The 22,108-nt window shown below is 35.9% G+C and overlaps 2 protein-coding genes across 2 annotated transcripts; both read left to right on the top strand.

Annotated features, from left to right (window-relative positions):
• The first annotated feature begins 1,260 nt into the window (after window positions 1–1,260).
• LOC136223018 (callose synthase 5-like) lies at window positions 1,261–20,549 on the top strand. The gene is made up of 42 exons (XM_066010798.1): window positions 1,261–1,444; window positions 1,566–1,666; window positions 2,184–2,305; window positions 2,435–2,531; window positions 2,626–2,736; window positions 2,841–2,969; window positions 3,095–3,187; window positions 3,586–3,677; window positions 3,805–3,931; window positions 4,050–4,187; window positions 4,267–4,343; window positions 4,439–4,511; window positions 4,603–4,728; window positions 4,813–4,927; window positions 8,134–8,468; window positions 8,898–8,950; window positions 9,033–9,093; window positions 9,183–9,264; window positions 9,343–9,392; window positions 9,517–9,603; window positions 11,141–11,263; window positions 11,358–11,457; window positions 11,555–11,637; window positions 11,712–11,872; window positions 12,726–12,849; window positions 12,950–13,044; window positions 13,139–13,256; window positions 13,349–13,500; window positions 14,800–14,909; window positions 15,011–15,136; window positions 15,219–15,287; window positions 16,080–16,269; window positions 16,366–16,477; window positions 16,560–16,679; window positions 16,765–16,880; window positions 17,034–17,117; window positions 17,430–17,542; window positions 17,635–17,864; window positions 18,064–18,876; window positions 19,148–19,198; window positions 19,291–19,476; window positions 20,180–20,549. Exons 1-42 carry the CDS (start codon window positions 1,261–1,263, stop codon window positions 20,408–20,410), a joined length of 5,760 nt encoding a protein of 1,919 aa, XP_065866870.1. The 3' UTR covers window positions 20,411–20,549.
• LOC136223019 (uncharacterized) lies at window positions 5,081–8,252 on the top strand. The gene is made up of 2 exons (XM_066010799.1): window positions 5,081–6,867; window positions 8,134–8,252. The coding sequence occupies exon 1, from the start codon at window positions 5,400–5,402 to the stop codon at window positions 6,828–6,830; it is 1,431 nt and encodes a 476-aa protein (XP_065866871.1). The 5' UTR covers window positions 5,081–5,399; the 3' UTR covers window positions 6,831–6,867; window positions 8,134–8,252.
• Window positions 20,550–22,108: the final 1,559 nt, after the last annotated feature.

Raw genomic sequence — 22,108 nt, 5'->3', positions numbered from 1 at the left:
GAAAAAGAAGTCTGCCATTGGAACTATACTTGCAACCTTACAAGGGACCAACAGGCATTACATCCATTTGGATTTCCAAACTAAAGCTTCAAAATCAATTAGAATTCTAAACTATTAAAATCATCAATTAGGTCTCTGAACAAAGCAAAAATCATCAATTAAGTCCGTATCCTATCCTAAAATCAGAAACTATGACCATTTAATATAGACTGTAATAATTTCTGTGTTGGTTCAAAATGAGTTTGGGAAAGAATGTATAAAACTGTTCGACAGAATGATTTTCGATAAGGCCTCAATTGAAGATTTTTGTTTAGAATTGGGACTCAATTAATGATTTTTAGCTAGTTCAAGAACCTGATTGATGATTTTGATAGTTTAGGATCCTAATTGACTTTGAAGTCTTAGTTTAAGGACCCAAATGGGTGTTATGTCTTGATATTTATAATTTTTTACTTAAAAAATTGCATATTACACATAACTACTTTTAGTAGAAAAATTAATTAATATTATCTATTATCAACAGAAAAGAAAACCGAAAAAAATTTATTATTTGATTCCATGTCCCCATATAAATAGAACTTTTTTTTTATTGTGAAAGTGGTTTTCACCTACATAATATTATTATTTTAATTAAATTGTAACCATTTTCTTTATGTTTTTCAAAAAAAACATATGGAACATTATATATATTTTTAAAGGGGATATTTTGTTTTTTTATAATATATTTTTAAAATTATATATTTTTAAAATTAAAAGGATGCATAAAATTTAAAGAGCAATTTTAAAAAGAAAATAATTTGTCCTGTAGTGAAAACACATGACATGATTTTGGTGATGAATTCCTGAAAATGATAGGCGGTCCTTTTTTCTCTATATTGTGTATTGGTTGTTACCTCCCTATACACATGCAAAATGCATGGTAAGAAAACACTGAAAAACAAAATAAGCCTTTTGCACTATATCATCAAAACAAAAAACAATAGGAAAAAAAGTTTTGATTAAGATCAAAATATTGCTTATGAAATTTATACATCTCTCTTTAGAGATTTCTCGTAAGATACTTGTTTGTTTCTTCTGATTCTCTTCTTTTTTTTTTCCTCATTTCCTGAGCTACCAAATAGTCTCCAAAAGCTAACTTAATAATCGATTTCCTCATACATTATGCAGGGAAGGTGATAATATACATAGAAGAACTTGTGGAGAGCTTGCTAGAGTCGTCGCAGATCGAGTGCTAGCTCACGAGCTAGCAATTGATTGATAATGTCGGCTCTGGATTCAGGCCAAAATACGCTGACGCGGAGGCCTTCGCGCAGCGCTGCCACAACTACATTCTCCACCGAGGTTTTCGATAACGAAGTTGTACCTTCTTCTCTAGGGTCCATTGTCCCGATTCTCCGCATTGCAAATGAGATTGAACAGGAACGTCCTCGCGTGGCGTATCTCTGTTCGTACCTTGCCATTTTATTGTTTATATTGTTTTTTCATTGTTTAATCTGAATCAAAACTTTGGAAATAGAAATTAGCAGTAATTTGTTACATCGTTACTGTTTTTTCCGGCGGAATAGGTCGGTTTTATGCGTTTGAGAAGGCGCATCGATTGGATGTAAGCTCCACTGGAAGAGGTGTGAGACAGTTCAAGACATCCTTGCTGCAAAGATTAGAAAGGGTAAATTTCTACATCATTATTTAATTTAATCCTTTCCCTTTTCAGCAGATTATGTAGTGTTGCTCACATGGCCTACATGTATTGTCGTTTTCTATTAGTCAATCATTATTATCTCATTGTGGATTGGGATCCCACAAGATTATATAAATATAATATAATACTAAGTTTTTGATTTTTTATTTTGACTTTTTGTTTTATAATAATATTTGCATTCTTTGGCCGTTTCTTGTTTATAAGGTAAATTGGAAGTATGCAAATGCTAAACACATTTAAATAATCGGGAAATTTTGTCCAGTTCTAGCAGAGAGCATGAAAGACATATTATGTTGGTGAGATGAAAAGGGGAAAGCTGTGAAGTTCAAATCTAATATTGTGTTAATCCATGTGTACGATGAATTCCTCTTTATATACTAATGAGTCTTTTGTACTTGTCAGAAGGATGGTTACATTTTTCACAACTTGCTTTGTGCTTGTTTGGTAATAGCACAATATTCAAACATCATTTAATTTTATTCAGGACAATGCATCCAGTCTTGCTTCACGGATTAAAAAGACTGATGCAAGGGAAATTGAGAGCTTTTATCAGCAATACTATGAGCAGTATGTTAGATCACTTGACCAAGGAGAACAGGCAGATAGGTAATACATAATTATTGACATCTTGCTCTCATTTTCCTCCCACATTATTTCGAACTTGCCTATTGATGTTTGAATTGCAATTACTATGAATATTGTTATTTTACTGAATCTTGGCTAATTTCTTCACAGAGCTCAACTTGGAAAAGCCTATCAGACAGCAGGAGTTCTTTTTGAAGTTCTTTGCGCCGTAAACAAGACAGAGAAAGTTGAAGAAGTTGCTCCCGAGGTTAGTTTGTTTTATTATTGTTAAACTCAAGGAATTTTCTATTTTCATATTGATGGTTTATTTAAGTATGGTTCTTATATTTCTTATTGAGCAGATTATAGCTGCAGCTAGAGATGTTCAAGAAAGAATTGAAATTTATGCACCATACAACATTCTTCCCCTTGATTCTGCTGGGGCATCCCAGTCCATCATGCAACTTGAGGAGGCAAGGCCATAAGATATCTCCCTCTTTCTACATGTGTGAGTCAAGCGTATTAGGTATTACATTGTGTCATTTAATATGCTGTTTAAGCATTCCTTGCGTAACAGGTAAAGGCTGCTGTCGGTGCACTGTGGAACACTCGTGGATTGACCTGGCCTTCAGCATTTGAGCAGCACAGGCAGCAAGCTGGGGATTTGGACCTTCTTGATTGGCTGCGGGCCATGTTTGGCTTCCAGGCATGTCTTTAACCCAAAACAAAAATTAATAAAGGAAAAACAACAAAAGATATCTTTGCCGTTCAGAATTACTTCATGCTCTTCAGAAAGTAATTCGTCAATTTTAATTATTTCGGTGATTGCAGAGGGATAGTGTCAGGAACCAGAGGGAGCATTTGATTTTGCTACTTGCCAACAATCATACAAGGCTTAATCCTAAGCCTGAGCCTCTCAACAAGGCATTTCCCTTTTTTCATCCATGCTTTTTATTATTTTGGATGTTAGAACATTTTTCTTGTGCAAATGCTTGATGGTTGAAGCATATGAAATGTAGTTCCCTTTGAGTTTTTGTTGATGTGAATTCATTATATTGTGCTGAAGAGAGCATATGATGTATCTATATATGGATATAGAATTTATTTAAACATATTTCCTAAACTTTCTAGTCAATTTCATTTATTTGTCTTTTCATTGTCATTTTCTTTTTATCCTACTGTATTTTTATATTTGTTCCTTGCATAAGTTTTTGCTGCTTATGTTTTATTCTTTTTCATATGCATTCTGTATCAGAAATTTTGTTGCATATTTGAAGAAGTGTTATTTGTTGAGAACTGGTTAAACCATTATGTAAATGCAGCTTGATGAACGAGCCATTGATGGTGTTATGCACAAGCTTTTCAAGAATTATAAGAACTGGTGCAAGTTTTTAGGGCGAAAACACAGTTTACGGTGAGATATAATAAATTTGCTGCTTCCTGTTTGTTTTCAGACATTTTCAGTATGCTTATATTTAAGAAAGCATCTTTAGCATAAACTGGAACTAAGAGTATAAACATCTATATGTCATTTCATATAGCCTCCCTCAAAGCCAGCAAGAGATACAACAGAGAAAAATTCTGTACATGGGCCTATATCTTCTTATTTGGGGAGAAGCAGCAAACGTCCGTTTTATGCCAGAATGTTTATGCTACATTTTTCACAATGTGAGTCTCACTATGATATGATCAAATTTACTTCTTTGTTTATTCAGTAACCAGTATTTGTTGTGAGAACTGTATGTCTTTAGTTATACATGAAAGCTCTTATATCTGCATATTTCAGATGGCATATGAACTCCATGGCCTGTTGGCCGGAAATGTTAGCATAGTCACAGGAGAAAACATCAAACCTTCTTATGGTGGTGATGATGAGGCATTCTTGAGGAAGGTCATAACACCGATTTACCGTGTAATAAAACAGGTTTGACCATATTTTAGTTCTTTTAGCATACATAAGATCTTTCTATTTCAATCTGAAATTTGTGCTGCAATTATTCCAGGAAGCCAGCAAGTGCCAAAATGGAAAAGCTTCACACACAGCATGGTGCAATTATGATGATTTGAATGAATATTTCTGGTTAGTTTGTATTTAAGATAGAGTTCTTACTGATGATTGGGAAATTCATCAGATTTTAGAATCAATTCTTTGTTTTGCTATTTGCTACTATTCAGGTCAACTGATTGCTTTGCCCTTGGATGGCCAATGCGTGACGATGGATCTTTTTTCAAATCAACACATAATACGGTACTGATACTCTTAACATCCTCTCCAGATGCTACTCTTACTTTTGTTGAATCAATCTTTTGATCTATTTTGAATTTAATTGCTATTGAAGGGGAAAAAGGCATCTCCAATGGCACCTGGAAGCACAGGAAAATCATATTTTGTTGAAACTCGGACCTTTTGGCACATCTTTCGAAGTTTTGACCGGCTATGGACCTTCTATATACTAGCTCTTCAGGTATTTCACATGACAGGGTAGACCATCCTAATTTTTCATCATTTTGCCAATCGTCTAATTTTTTTTATAAACTGTTTATGACAGGCGATGGTCATTTTCGCATGGAGTGGGACCTCAATTTCAAATATTTTGCGGAAGGATGTCTTATATCACTTATCCTCTATCTTTATCACAGCAGCTCTTCTTCGATTTCTTCAGAGTAATAAATTCTTAATTGATATTGCTTTTATCTACTTTTTACATGGATCACGTGATTGATAAGGAAGTCTGACTGCAAGTTTTAATAGTTAGGACTCTCTATATATTAGAGTTAGTTTAGGTTTGGTTTCTATTTACGTGTTGGTTTAGGTTTCAGACTCAAACCAAAACTCTATTCAATTTATATTAGGCTACTTCCATCAATGATTAACAAGCAATTATTATTTTAGACATCTTTACTTTTCATGGTATAAAAACCAACCTTTTTCTCACAATCGGGAATAAATTTCAGTTATCAACTACCAGTTCCTTTCTTTCTATCGATTCCAGTTATCGATTCCTGCCATTAACGTGAGGTTTTTCTTCCTTCCCTTTTACTCGATCTCTCCGCCCCGCTAACAAAATTAAACTTTGGATCTCCTAATTCCTCACACCCTATCAACTCGTTGGTTTGGTTCATTTGATCATTCGAGATGGGTGGAGGATTTAGAGTTCTGCACCTTGTGAAACCTTTCCTTTCTTTTCTGCCTGAAGTTCAGAGCGCTGGTCGGAAGATTCCTTTTAGAGAGAAGGTCATCTATACTGTTATCTCTCTCTTCATCTTCCTTGTCTGCAGTCAACTACCGCTTTATGGCATACACTCGACGACGGGTGCTGATCCATTTTATTGGATGCGTGTTATTCTTGCATCAAACCGAGGAACAGTCATGGAGCTCGGTATTACCCCAATTGTGACTTCTGGATTGGTGATGCAATTGTTGGCTGGGTCGAAGATCATTGAAGTGGATAACAATGTGCGTGAGGATCGTGCACTCCTAAATGGAGCACAGAAACTGTTGGGCATTTTGATTGCTGTAGGTGAAGCAGTTGCCTATGTGCTATCAGGAATGTATGGTAGTGTCAGCCAACTGGGTGCCGGGAATGCAATCCTTATTATTGTCCAACTCTGTTTTGCTGGAATAATTGTTATATGCCTTGATGAGCTTCTCCAGAAAGGATACGGCCTTGGCTCTGGGATCTCTCTTTTCATAGCAACCAATATCTGTGAAAATATCATATGGAAAGCATTTAGCCCCACAACGATTAACAGTGGTAGGGGAGCAGAATTTGAAGGTGCTGTCATTGCTTTGTTCCATTTACTCATCACAAGGAGTGATAAAGTTCGTGCACTTCGAGAGGCTTTCTATAGGCAGAATCTTCCAAATGTTACCAATTTGCTTGCCACCGTACTGATCTTCCTAATTGCCATCTATTTCCAAGGTTTTCGTGTGGTTTTACCTGTGAAGTCGAAGAATGCCCGTGGACAACAGGGATCCTATCCAATTAAGCTTTTCTACACATCTAATATGCCAATTATTCTACAATCTGCACTTGTTTCCAATCTCTATTTTATCTCTCAGTTGCTTTATAGGAAATATGGTGGAAACTTCTTTGTCAATCTGCTGGGGAAATGGAAGGAATCTGAATATTCAGGTGGCCAGTATGTTCCTGTTGGTGGTCTTGCTTACTATGTGACTGCACCAGCGAGTTTGGCAGATATGGCAGCCAATCCCTTCCATGCTCTGTTCTATTTGATATTTATGCTTTCTGCTTGTGCACTCTTCTCAAAAACATGGATTGAGGTTTCAGGATCCTCTGCCAGAGATGTTGCCAAACAGCTCAAGGAACAACAAATGGTGATGCCAGGGCACCGTGATTCAAACTTGCAGAAAGAATTGAACCGCTATATACCAACAGCAGCTGCCTTCGGAGGAATGTGCATTGGTGCACTTACAGTACTGGCAGATTTCATGGGAGCAATTGGGTCAGGAACTGGAATATTGCTTGCTGTTACCATTATATATCAATATTTCGAGACATTTGAGAAGGAAAGAGCAAGTGAACTTGGCTTCTTCGGCTTCTAAATCTGAATCTAAATCTAATACCCTGTTTTAGGAAATGGTAGGTGGCACCTACTTCATTAGTAGCAGTTTTTGTGAAGGATTTGAGGTGCCACCTTAACATATGTAAACTTAAGATGTTAGAAAGAACACCGAGGCAAATGAATGACAGTTTTGAGTAGTCCAAAATGCAACTTTTTATCCATAGGTTCTAATTTTATTTTAATGTGTTTCAATTGCCATTTAAATTTTACCAAAGCAGCTGAACTGGGATTCATACTACCCCTGCAATAACCTGAACTGGCATTCAAATCTCTTTAACTTTCCTAATGATTGTTGCTCCTTCTCTAATCCATAATTAACAAAGGTTATGTTGTTCACTTCACAAATTTGAAATCTTCAAATTGATAATGGATGAACATTTTGGAATTAACACATCATGAGTTGTGGACTAATATTTATCTGGGAGGGTATGCTTGTTATACTTGATTTGAAGCGATTGACCTTTTTTTTTGCCTACATCTGCAAATGTGGCTTGGATATGCTAACTTATGAAAGTTGGTTCTGAGATTTAAGAGCACTCTTACTAACTAATTTTCAAGGTTTAAAATACTTTAGTAGAGCCTGTTTTCTGATTATTTGGTATAAGAGAAAGTTCAGTGTTAGAAGTGCAATAGGTAGGTGTAGCTTAAGTTCTGAGGCAGTAATTATACTTTTTTTCCTTACATTCTTATTTCATTTGTTAGAGGGCGAGCCTTCGCGCAACAGTAAACGTTGTTGTCGTGTGACTGAGAGGTCACGGGTTCGAGTCTTAAGAGCGGCCTCTTGGTGAAGGCTTGCCCCAGTACACCCTTGTGGTGGGACCCCTCCCTGGACCCTCGCTTAAGCGGGGACACGTAATGCACCAGGCCGCCCTTTATTTTTTTAATTTTTTTTTTTGAAGAGCACCTTTATTCTTATTTCATTTGTTAGTTTTCTTGATAAACTGAAATGATTATGACTGGTGAATGATTTTGTTCCAACATTTCTGCTGCCCAACTTTGGTTTTAATAACGGAATATATGTGTGGTGCATCGGTCTCTTACTTGTTCCTCTATGTTGTATATGACCATTGATGATGTTTGAATAAGCTTGTCATTTGACTTGAGAGGCAACAAGAGAAACCAATAAGATCCCATACCTGTATTGATCTTTATTTTTTCTCTTGGCGTAAACTATGCTGTTTGAACCCTTTATTTGCTTTTGTCACTTTTCGGGAAACACTCTTGTTTTTCTGAAAGAGTATGTCTTCTTTTCATCTCATTTCTGCATTGCCATTTCTTTTCAGGTATTCTGGACTTTATTCTTAACTTCCCAGGGTTTCACAGATGGAAATTCACTGATGTGTTGCGCAACATTCTCAAGATAGTTGTTACTCTTGCATGGGCCATTGTGCTTCCACTGTGTTATTCACAGGCCTTCCGTGTTAAGAATAACAGCATCGAAAATTCATTTTCATTCCTTTCAGAAGTGAAATCCGTTCCTCCTTTGTACATTGTAGCTGTGGTTATCTATCTAATCCCAAATATTCTGGCTGCTGGTTTGTTTCTCTTCCCTATGTTTCGGAGATGGATTGAAAACTCAGACTGGCTTGTTATCAGACTTCTTCTATGGTGGTCACAGGTATGAATACTGTGGTATTCTATTCCTTCCTCTTTACTTGTCCATTTCTCAAGTTTTTAAATTGCCTTTCAAGCAATTTATATTGATCACCACGTACTCTAGTGACTCCGGTACTATGTCATGACTATGTCTATTGGTAATCAGTACCAATAGTTTCAGGATAGTTTTTGTCTAAAGCTATAATTTGGTCACCGGTATACTCTAGTAACTGTAGGGTTACTGATATTGTTTCAATTCGTTACCTACTATGCTTAAAGTAATTACTTCTTTTATCTTAATACAAGCTCAAACATTCCACTTGTATAGTGTTTTTTTTTTTCTCTTCAGTAGAGTGACCTAATAATAGTTTTCGCAACTACATTTTAGAACTTTGGAGGTAAAAGAGAATGTTATATTATCTCCTGATTTATTTCATTTACTTGTCCACAGCCAAGAATTTATATTGGGAGAGGAATGCATGAAAGTCAGTTTTCACTTATAAAGTAAGTTAAGGAAATTCATATTTTTTTATTGTAATTCAATGTATTCGTGAATATTGTGGTTCAAATCTACTTAATGTTCCAGGTATACATTTTTTTGGGTGATACTTTTGGCTTCAAAGCTTGCATTTAGCTTCTTTCTTCAGGTTGGCTTCCCTTGATAATGTCAATGTTGTCATCATCATCCCATTAATGTGACTCCAAAATGGCATATGACACATCTGTTTTTCTGCAGATACAGCCTCTAGTAAAGCCAACTAAAGATATTATGAACATCAAACATGTAGATTGGAAGTGGCATGAATTTTTCCCAAATGGTATCTGACTGCTCGCACTTTTTACCAGGCTTCCAACTGAATAACCAATGTATGCTAATAATTATCTTTTGAATACAGCAAAGAATAATTATGGAGCAGTTTTGACTCTATGGGCACCAGTAATCTTGGTGTGTCTCCTGTATATGACTAATATGCTCAATATACTGTTAGTTAATCCTGTTTACAAGCATATGAAGACTTGTTGGGTCTTTCATGGTAGTATATTTATGATGTATCTATAATGTAATGCAGGTCTATTTCATGGATAGTCAAATTTGGTATGCTGTTCTCTCAACCATATATGGTGGCTTTATTGGTGCTTTGGATCGCCTAGGAGAGGTAATTCCCCCAAAACAAGTTTTTCTACAAAAATTGTTTCACATTGGGCCGAAACTCATGATACACTAGACCTGTTCATGGGCTGGGCCGGGCCGGGCTCGGGTCGGGCCTAAGCGGGTTTGCCATATATTTACATTGTCCAAGCCCAGCCCAGCCCGCATTATATTCACATCGGGCTCGGACCAAGCTGGGTTGGATTAAAAAAATGAATTCCCAATCCCAGCCCGGCCCGTCCAACTAATATATATTAAAAAAATTAAAAATAAAAATTAATTATAATTCTAACAAATAAAATCGTAACTAAAATTTAATTGATTAATGTGTACTGGTTTAATGTGAAGTTATATTTGTAATTCTTTTAATTTAAAAAAAAAATTAACAAACAGTAGTTACTTTCAAAAAAAACAAATAGTTATAACATATATTCTGTAATATAATACAAACTTTTGTAAACCATTATATATATATAATGTATGCGTATAGTATTAAATTTTAATTGATAAAAAATCATCAACACAGAAATTGTTATTCTAAAATCAAAAACTCAAATATATATATAAAGGTGGAGCAGGTCGGGCCGGGCCGGGCCAACTCGGGTTTTCAAAATAAATCACAAGCTCAACCCATTTTATATGCGGGCTTTTACAGACTCGGGCCGGGCTCGGTCAAATGATGAATATACAAGTCCAAGCCCAACCCATGATGAACGGGCTTGGGCGGGCTGGGCGGGCCAACGGGTCTATGAACAGGTCTATGATACACAGAGGTTTAATAGGCCATTCCTTATGCATGCTTGTTTTAGTGAAGGAAGAGATATAAGTCATCACTCATTTTTGCAATGAGAATTAGTTGGTTCCTTCAACTTGAATTAAACATAATAAAGACCTGGACTTGAATATTCAATAACTTTCAAACAAATAATTGGCTATGTGGTTTAAATACAGGTTGCTCTAAAAGATCACATTTCTTATGAGGTTAAATGTAGCATTCTTCATGCATGCTTGTTTCAGTAATGGAAGACATAAATTGGCCCCCATTTTTGCAATCACAATGCCTCCTTAACTTCAGCTCACATGATAGACATCTGAATTTGTAAATTCAATAAAATACATAAGCTGATTGGCCTTTTAATACAGGCTATATCTAGTTAAGCTCAAAGTTTGTGTTCTAAAAGTCATCGGATATACAACATTTAATATATTAACAAGGTTAAATTCAAAGTTGAGGTGGAAAAATGACTTTTTCTGTGCAAGTGTGGAAAGCAAATTGCATTTTGACTTTAAGAAAATTATGATTTTGTGTTGCTAAAAGCTGAGCAGATTGTTAGGAGCTCAATATATTCTGGATTCGTACAGCAGGCCATACTTCAATCTGTGCGCCTCAACACCCATTTATAAATTATTTGACCATTATAATAACACTTGGGAATACCAACTTGATATTGCAATATAAAAAATTGAGGAAACGGCTTCACTGATTTGTTAATTTTTTCATTGTCCTTTGAATTCGTTTTGCTTTTTTTTTTTCTATTTTACAGATACGAACATTAGGAATGCTAAGATCACGCTTTCAATCCTTACCTGGCGCATTTAACGCATATTTGGTACCTTCTGATAAAACAAGGAAGAAGGGTTTCTCTTTATCTAAGAGATTTGCTGAGGTTTGCACTCATGTTTTGAAATGTTTATGTGTATATTTATGGGCACATATGCATACAAATAAAAAAAGTAAGTGTTTGCCTAATGCCTATGAAGGTTTCTGCAAGCAAGAGAAGTGAGGCTGCGAAATTTGCTCAGTTATGGAATGAAGTAATATGTAGTTTCCGTGAAGAAGATCTGATCAGTGACAGGAAAGGCCCTGGAGCAACAATAAATTTTAAATAACTAAAAGTATTTCTTATTGTTTTTCTTCAACCTGTTAAGACTAATATAGTTATTTTTCTAATCCAGAGAGATGGATCTGCTGCTAGTTCCTTATTCGTCAGATCCTAGCCTGAGATTAATTCAATGGCCACCCTTTCTTCTTGCAAGCAAGGTCTGTGTACTTTCCTCCAAAAATGTAAGCACATGTTGGTTCATTTTTATTTCTAATGTTTTCTACATTTGTAGATTCCAATAGCTTTGGATATGGCAATTCAATCCTGGTCAAGGGATGCTGACCTCTGGAAACGTGTATGTGGTGATGACTACATGAAATGTGCTGTGATTGAATGTTATGAATCCTTTAAGCATGTGCTGAAGGTTCTGGTGATTGGAGAAAATGAGAAAAGGTTTGTCTTGGTAGTTTTCTTATTCTATGGTTATGCTTTACATTTTCTGCTTTATGCTTTGTCTAAACTCAAGCTATTTGCATAAGCAATAAGACCACCAAGTTTCAGTTGGTGGAGCTCCCTAATTTCTGGTTTTCGATCACAATGATTTGTCAATGTTGCTCCACCAGAAACCAGGGTCTCATATGATAATTATCCCCATTGTTTTCCCTACCATTCATTGTTTTTCTCTCTCCTTCAAGTGAAATGTTAAGTTGAGTTTCAAGGTTCTCACCCCCCATATTGTAGTCTTCATATTTCATTACATGAATTTGTTGATCACCTTCCAAGTGTTAAATTTAATGTAGTTGTAATACTTGACACTTTGTGTCCTTGTTTAGTTTAGGATGAAGACGAAGTATGTCCTCCAGTTTTATTTCTTATAGAGAAACAAATATATTGTAATTTGTAACTAAGTTTTTGCTTTTTGTAACATACACATTTGTTTTTCAACTTTCCCTAAATTATGTTAAACTGAGTTGACTTTTACTATCAAAAAGCTCGATTGAATTTCTCTTCACGTAACCTGATAGAGAATGTGATAAGGCTATATGAGAATTAAGGACAATAAAATAATAAAAGGGACACGTGGCTATGAAAAGAGAAAGGTAGTTTTGGTTTATACATTGGGGTGTTTTGGGTCTCTTAGCTATCTGCTAGGGGAAAAAGATCATTCCTCGGGCTGTGCTTCGGCATAGATTTATGTTTAGCATTGTTTTTTCCTTTACTTTCTAATCATCTGTATTTTCTCTGTGTTCTTTTTGTGATTCTCACTGTCACCAAGTAAGAACAATTTTCATTTGCAATGTTACAGGATAATTGCTACAATCATCAAAGAAGTTGAAAATAGTATTTCAAAACATACGTTCCTTATAAATTTCAGAATGGGCCCCTTGACTATTCTTTGTAAGAAATTTGTGGAGCTTGTTGAGGTTTTGGTGAGTCATTTATTTATACTAATGATGGCTGCAGTTTCCTCTTCTAATTTCAAACATTTGAATTCTACACTGATACTTACCAGTTCCTTACATGTTGCAGAAAGATGCTGATCCATCCAAGCGAGGTAATGTTACCTTATTGCTGCAGGACATGTTAGAAGTAGTCACTCGAGATATGATGGTGAATGAGAATCGGTTAGAAAACCTTGCTACATTTTATTGGGATTGTGTTACTATCATTTGTTTATCATGTAAAATTAACGATGTTTTTCAATGCATAATAATATAGAGAATTGGTAGACATTGGACATGGTGCAAAGGATTCTGGAAGGCAACTCTTTGCTGGAACTGACGCAAGACCTGCTATAATGTTCCCTCCTCCGGTAACTGCGCAGTGGGAAGAACAGGTTTGAATTGGCTCAGTGATTTTCAAATGTTAGAAAACATTGGTATTTCACCATCAAGAAAGCATTTATGAAAAATTCTTTATGTTCTATAGATACGGCGCCTTCATCTCCTTTTGACTGTTAAAGAATCTGCTATGGATGTACCAGTAAACCTTGAGGCTCGTAGGAGAATTTCATTCTTCACGAATTCCTTGTTTATGGATATACCACGTGCTCCTACAGTCCGTAAAATGCTCTCATTCAGGTGTGGTTTATATTTTTATAAATTGGCATACTGTCTGCAAAAGCTTATCTATGTCATTTCTTGTAAGAACAAAAGTGTCCTCTTCCCAGTTGACGTTCTTAATTATCCCAGAATTAGTTTCTCTGTGTAACAAAATATGTAACACACTACGAATACATGAGATACCATGTAGACTAAGATACTACATTGATATATTTTACTTAAGAGCAGTACACGTATATATACAAAGTTCTTCTTCAATCAAGGAGACATTGTAGGCCTACAGCAGCGTATAACAATGCTAGTTGACTTAGGCATGCTGACATTTATTACATTGATTTATTCTATAACACTCTCCCTCAAGCCAAAGCATGGATTTTAATCATGCTCAGCTTGCCACAGATAGAGGTAACATAGTCTTAAGACAATACCACTCAAAACAAAATAAAGCATAAGAAATTCAATATACTTCAGGATATAAACATAATCCGGAAGATCCAACCCAGAAGAACAAATCGGATAGGCGGAAGGTAGATGACAAGACGACAGGAGAACAACAATTCTCGTCGGGAATGGAGAAGCAGATTCCAATATAAACATTGTGCAAGAGGCTGCCAACAATGTCAACTGAAAGGAGATCCACCAGAAAACTGACCGAACAGACATGTTGGAAATAGAGAGGCGATGTGGGTGGAAGAATTGAAAATTGGAACCCTAGGTCCAAACAGTCTGCTCACAAGGCAGACAAGAATGCTAAAAGAAACAGCCCAGAAATGTAAACGCTGAAATTCTGCTCATAAAGCCGAAAACAAATTCTGGAATCTCAATCTAGAAACCCAAAACAGAAGCCAAAACAAGGCTTTGATATCATGTCATGGAACCGTCACTGCATGTCACAAACCATGTAATACACTAGGAATACATGGGATACCATGTCGACTGCAATACTACATTGATATATCTTACTTAAGAGCAATACATATATATATATATATATATATATATATATATATATATATAAGGTTCTCCTTAAATCAAGAAGGTATTGTAGGCCCACAGTAGCCTGTAACAATGCTTTAGTTGACTTAGGCATGCTTTAGTTGACTTAGATATGCTTACATTTATTTCATTGACTTATTCTATAACACTCTGCATGGAAGTTGTTTTGTTGGAAGTACTGTTGGGACTTCTATAAGCTAGATTTTGATTTTGTTTTGAAGTTATCAAGGAGTTGGAGTTGGGTTATATTTTTTCAAACAAGTAAACTTAAGAACATAATCAGCTTTAAATTAATCAAGAACGGTTTTCTGATCCTGACAGTGTCATGACCCCATACTATAGTGAAGAGACTGTTTATTCTAAGAGCGACCTTGAAATGGACAATGAAGATGGTGTATCTATCATATTCTACTTGCAAAAAATCTATCCAGGTAACTTAAACTTTTCAACTCACAGTACATGTTTCTTTAATTTCTCTGCTTTTTCAATGGATCCATATGATGGCATAATGATATACCAACACAACTTTTAGATGAATGGACAAATTTCATGGAAAGGCTCAATTGTAAGACGGATAGTGAGCTTTGGGGAAATGAAGAAAATATCTTGCAGATACGTCATTGGGCCTCCTTAAGAGGTCAAACTCTGTGCCGCACAGGTGACTGATGCTTTCTGTTTCCTTTTACTTAATCGCTTTATCAACATTTTGTTCAGTTACTTATAATTTAAAGATATTGCAGTTAGGGGGATGATGTATTACAGACGAGCTCTGAAACTTCAGGCATTTCTTGATATGGCTAATGAAGAAGGTAAGAGAACATTCTTTTTCTCCACAACATTCATATAAAATTGTGGATTCAAGACATAAACTGTCTGTTTGGGCATCATGAGCAATCGATTAATAGGATCATGGAGAAAAATAATACAGAGCTTTGCAGGGGATATTTAATTGTGAAATGTTTTAAATGACCTTAAGAAAATAAAAATCTGACTGACTGCATGCTCATTGGTTTGAGGTTTCAGCTTTTGTTACATCTCGCATTAATAGAATTGTTGCAAACGAGAAAAAGCCAACCTTATGCAATGCAAGTATAATTCTTGAACCTTTAGAATTGTCCTAAGGAGATAAAACCTGATTTCATTAGTTTGCTTTCAGATTTCATTCACATTTTGAACTGCTTTGTTTAGCTGAAAAGTAATGGAATAACATATTTTCTGATAAGGTATGGTGGGTTTTATTTCACATGTATAGGATAAAAAGTGATATTTTGGCGATAGCTAGCATATAGGGCCAATTAAGTAGGAAACTGAAATTAGCTATACTCATGTTTAATGTCGTTTTAAAATTTGTCAAACATATTTTACAATTTCTGGTCTTTTTTCCTATTCAGTTGAGGGAAGGTAATTTTTTCATGTTCGACAAAACATGTAGAATAAATCAGAAGATTTGACCATCATCATGAGACACTGGAAACTGCAGTATAAATAAATTCATTGAATAATTAAGATGATCACTCCGAATTCAAATAAGTGTTGAACATACCAAGTAACATATGCTCTGTTATGGAGATGGTTGTTCTGACTTATTCTTTTGCATGCAGAGATACTTAAAGGCTACAAAGAAATAACCATTCCATCCGAAGAAGATAAGAAAAGTCAAAGATCAACATATGCTCGACTAGATGCAATGGCTGATTTGAAATTCACGTATGTTGCTACCTGTCAAAATTATGGAAACCAGAAGCGCAGTGGAGATCGCCATGCAACAGACATCCTGAATTTGATGGTTAAGTATGTTCTCCCTTTGGTAATATCAACCTGCTGTTAAATTTCATAAAATATTTCACTGCTGAGTTCATTTGACAATCCCTTCTGACTCCTCTACAGCAATCCCTCTCTACGTGTTGCATATATTGATGAAGTTGAGGAAGGAGAAACCGGCAAAGTACAGAAGGTTTACTATTCTGTTTTGGTCAAAGCTCTAGATAATCTCGATCAGGTAATTATTCGTCAAACAAACTAAGCCTTTCCATGCTAAGTGTAATAAACATGCCTGTTATTGTTTTCTTTCTTTCCCAAAGGAAATTTATCGCATAAAATTGCCGGGTTCAGCCAAATTGGGAGAAGGAAAGCCTGAAAATCAGAACCATGCCATAATATTCACTAGAGGAGAAGCTCTTCAAGCCATTGACATGAATCAGGTAAATAATAACCAAGAAGCATCCCTATGATTACCTTATAGATTATAAGGAAAACCTGATAATATGTTGCTTTTATTTCTAATAGGATAATTATTTAGAAGAAGCATTCAAAATGCGGAACCTGTTACAAGAGTTCCATGAGGATCATGGGGTGCGTCCACCTACTATTTTAGGTGTTCGTGAACATATCTTCACTGGAAGGTTGAATATGGCTTCTTAAATGTTTCATCAGAATTTTGTCTTATGTCTCCTGATAATGAATTACTTATTCTACAAAGTCTCCTCTTTGGGTTGGTTTATGTTGAATACATTAGCTGTTCTTGTTTCATTAAAATTTTGTCTCATATCATACAGTGTCTCTTCTTTGGCATGGTTCATGTCAAATCAAGAAACAAGCTTTGTCACCATTGGTCAGAGAGTTCTTGCAAGACCTTTGAAGTACGTTTCTCTCTTTATGTATTTATTAGTCCTTGTTAAGTATCAATGTAGTATAGGTAAATTGATTAAAAGGTAATTTGTTGCTCCCATTTATACGAATGTAATACTCTTTTCAATTGCATCATACTAAGGAATAAAACAAATCAAATTGCTTTGCTATTGGGCTTGGTGAAGTTTTCGACATCTAGGTAGCTGAAAATTAGCTACAAATGATGCATCTGCTTTTCTTCAATTGAAAACATGCAGGTGGCTTTGTTACTATGTTGTTATCAAGTTAATACTTTTTACTCAATTTCTGATGGTTGGTTCTAGGATCCGGTTCCATTACGGGCACCCAGATGTGTTTGATAGGATCTTTCACATCACCCGTGGAGGCATGAGCAAGGCTTCCCGTGGCATCAATTTGAGCGAGGACATTTTTGCTGGTAAAGATTACCTTGTGAAAGAAAACACTGTAACAATAGTTTTCCTGCAAATAAACAATTTCATTTACTTCCCAATTCATTTTCCGCTGTAGGTTTCAACTCAACATTAAGACGAGGCAATGTTACTCACCATGAATATATTCAAGTGGGAAAAGGTCGAGATGTTGGGCTCAATCAAATCTCGCTTTTTGAAGCAAAAGTAGCATGCGGTAATGGGGAGCAGACCCTTAGTAGGGATATCTATCGATTGGGTCATCGTTTTGACTTCTTCCGAATGCTTTCCTGCTATTTTACCACAATTGGGTTTTACATTAGTGCAATGGTAATTCCTTTCACTTGCACAATTCAAATTGAAAACAATTTTATTAGTGACAAGTAAAAAATGTTGATGCATATCTTCCTTTGATCTGAAATGCAAATATGTATGAGTTCTTAACCATACATATGGCAGTGTACAAGGGTGTCTGCACCTGATTAGGAGGTTCAGCTGAGCTGACTATTGTCCTTATTAATTTATGCAGATGGTTGTTCTTACGGTCTATGTATATTTGTATGGCAAGCTTTACCTATCTTTGAGTGGGTTAGAGAGTTCAATAATGAAGGTCGCTAGGAGGAAGGGAAACGATCCGCTAAAAGCTGCCATGGCTTCTCAATCCGTTGTACAGCTTGGTCTTTTAATGGCCTTGCCCATGGTCATGGAGATAGGACTTGAGAGAGGGTTCAGAACAGCATTAGGTGATATAATTATCATGCAGCTTCAACTTTGTGCTGTCTTCTTCACTTTCTCCCTTGGAACAAAGGCTCATTATTATGGACGAACTATCTTGCACGGTGGGGCAAAATACAGAGCTACTGGGCGTGGTTTTGTGGTTCGACATGAGAAATTTGCTGAAAATTATAGGATGTACTCTAGGAGCCACTTCACAAAAGGGTTGGAACTTATGGTACTGCTTATTTGTTATCAAATATATGGGGCAACAAACATGGATGAAATGGCTTTTGTATTTCTCACAGCATCGATGTGGTTTTTGGTGGTGTCTTGGTTGTTTGCTCCTTTCCTTTTTAACCCATCAGGATTTGAATGGCAAAAGATTGTGGATGACTGGGATGATTGGACAAAGTGGATAAGCAACCAAGGAGGAATTGGTGTACCAGCAAACAAGAGCTGGGAATCATGGTGGGAAGAGGAACAAGAGCATCTACACAATACTGGGTTCATAGGAAGGTTGTGTGAGATTATTCTTTCATTCCGTTTCATTCTTTTTCAGTATGGTATTGTTTATCAGTTACACGTGACAAGGGAAAGTCCAGCTGGTAGATCCCGGAGCCTTGCTGTGAGTATATTATTCTTTATCCAACCGAGAACTTCTACCACACTCTTAGAGTAATACACCCGACCAATCAAAAGCGAGGCGCATACCACTTCATGGGAGATGATTGGTGTTAAGAAATAAAATGTGCAAATATCATCAATTGATTGGTCGGTATTTCTCCAAAAGTGTTGTAGAACTTCTCTTAATTGAAGCTTGACAAAGATGCAAAGAAGCTCTTAGTTTTTATATTTTGGGTTCTATATATTCATCTTCTAATCTGGTTGTGATTCAGGTTTATGGTCTATCCTGGCTAGTAATTGTTGCTATGATGTTCCTATTAAAGGTCCGTACTAAAACTTTTCAGTCATGATTTATGAGTTGTCTACAATTTGTGATGACTTTGGTTGACATTTTAAACATGTTCTTAAACTGCAGATTGTTTCCAAGGGTAGAAAAAAATTCAGTGCAGATTTCCAGCTGATGTTTAGACTTCTCAAGTTATTCCTATTTATAGGTTGTGTGGCCACTCTTGTTATTTTGTTTACCACCCTTCATCTCACTGTTGGAGACATCTTCCAAAGTCTTCTGGCTTTTCTTCCAACTGGATGGGCACTTCTGCAGGTATATACCTATCATCTCAAACTACTATGTCCTTACGTCTGGTGCATCATTTCGGATGGTCATTTTCTGGTAAAAAGATATCTTTGAACCTTAAACTTGGAATTTTTATTTTTACTTTCAGCCCCTATACTTTGAGTTAGTCAGATTTAGCTCCTAAACTTTGATTTTTGTTAAACTGTAGCCCTTAGTGGATAGAACCATTAGTTCAAAATGAAATAAATAAATAAATTAAAGCTTTGTCCTTTGATGAATATAGTTTCGTGAATATCAAACATGATTAGTTCGTCCATAAAGATTACATTTTAACAAAAAAATCGAAGTTCTCGAGTTAATCTCACATATCAAAATTTGGTAAAATGCAGAAGCTAAAAAATTACGATTTTCCATCATTTTCTTATTACAACATTAATTAGATGCCGCAATATTAGGGTTGTCAATTTCTGATATGCAACACGGTTTACAGAGACCGTTTGGTTGTGTCATTTATATCATATAGGATTATAACACTATAACCTGTTTTGACACCCCTAGTAAAATGCATGATTCCGAAAAGGATTTTGGATTTTAGAACTTGGATCATATTTCATGTTGAAAGTCAGGCATACAAGCTTCTTCTAACAGATATTAAGAACCTTGGTCATCAGATTCATTTTTGATAATTTATGTAACTTGCTATATATATAAATATGGTTTGTATGAGCAGGTAGCACAAGCATGCAGACCACTGATAAAGGCTGTAAAAATGTGGGGGTCAGTTAAGGCACTTGCGAGAGGGTATGAATACATGATGGGAATAGCCATTTTTATGCCGGTGGCTGTACTGGCCTGGTTCCCGTTTGTATCAGAGTTTCAGACCAGACTTCTATTCAACCAAGCATTCAGCAGAGGTCTTCAAATCCAACGTATTCTCGCTGGTGGCAAGAAGAACAAGTAGAAGAATTACTTCCTCTGCCTGTAGCTTGTCGGAGTTTTGTTTTTTTTTTATTTACTTACAATACACAACTAATCTAATTGAGGACTTATAGATAAATCAATTTTGACTTCATTGCTAATGAAAATGATACTCTTGATTTTGACTGCAAATATGAAAATATTAGCTTGAAATTTACCTGTCGTTAGTATTCAGGTGCAGCATACCCCCTTGATTACGCTATAGTCCAAAATCTGAGGGCTTTCCATTAAAATCCTGAAAAAGTAAATTCTTTAGTTTTTTTTTTTTTTTTTTTTTTTTATTTTTTTTTTTATGTTTCTTAGATGTATACCGTGATTGTGAATACCAAAATGAAAACATTTGATTTATAATTACCACGTTTGAAGCCCTCAAATCGTAGTTAACCAAGGCAAGACTGCAGAGTACCCTGCATCTATCAACCAACATTAATTCATTCCGATTATCAAGTTAAGTCAGTGTATTTCTAAAGAGTGGAATTACAGTGTTGGATTGTGTTCTTTGGGGCTGTAAATTTTCCAAAAGAAAGTTATACATTTACTAATGATTTCTTTGTTTTATATATTTAAATAAATGGATTAGATTGGGGCTATCTACGTTAGAAATTTCCCATCAGAATGTGATTGGAGTGGGAGCTGGTAAGTAGAAAGTATAGGAAATAATTAAAGTTGTTATACTTTGTTTTGTTTTGTTTTTATATATAAAATGCTGTAGATGATTTCATTAGATGAATCAGGAGGAATAAGAATTATAAAATAGAAGATGACAGTAACAATAGCGGGAAGAAGGAGAGAAGTCTCTCTGTATCACTTTGATTTTAATATAATTTCTTCAAGTACAGCAATTAACGAGTGTTCTTTCAATCATTATCTTTCTTAGGATTTGATATTTTGTCAATTAATTAATGTTGGTTTGAATAATCATTTAAAGTCGAGATCTCAAATTTTAGCCTTAATATAAGCATAGAAATACCATTTAAAAGATACACTACAACAACAATAAAGCCTTAGTCCCGAAATGATTCGGGGTCGGTTAACATGAATCATCATATAAAACCGTGAAATCAAGTCGTGTCAGCGACACAAATTCGCTCCCTCCACTACGTCCTATCCACTACCATATTTTCCTCAATTCCCAGTAAACTCATATCACTCTCGATCACCCTCCTCCAAGTTTGCTTAGGTCTTACCCTACCCCTCACCACTACATCCATTTGCCACTCTTCGGTTCTCCTAACCGGCGCATCAAGCGCTCTACGTCTCACATGGCCAAACCACCTTAGTCGGTTTTCTCTCATTTTATTCTCAATAGATGTGACCCCTACTTTTGTCCTAATTATTTCATTACTCACCCGATCCTTTCTCGTATGACCACACGTCCATCTCAACATACGCATATCCGCCACCGACATCTTATGGATGTGGCAGTGTTTCACTGCCAAACACTCCGTACCATATAACAATGCTGGTCTAATTGTCGTCCGGTAGAATTTTCCCTTCAATCTATTAGGCATGCCGGGGTCACAAAGGAAACCCGTAGCACTCTTCCACTTCGACCAACCAGCTTTAATCCTATGAGCAACATCTCCATCTACTTCTTCATCCGTTAGGATAATAGATCCTAAATACCGGAAGCAATTCGATGCCTGAACAACTCTCCCATCTAGGGTGATTGTGTTGAAAC

The sequence above is a fragment of the Euphorbia lathyris genome, chromosome 3 (genome assembly GCF_963576675.1).
Source record: "Euphorbia lathyris chromosome 3, ddEupLath1.1, whole genome shotgun sequence".
NCBI lineage: Eukaryota > Viridiplantae > Streptophyta > Magnoliopsida > Malpighiales > Euphorbiaceae > Euphorbia > Euphorbia lathyris.
This window is presented reverse-complemented; position numbering and strand designations above follow the sequence as displayed.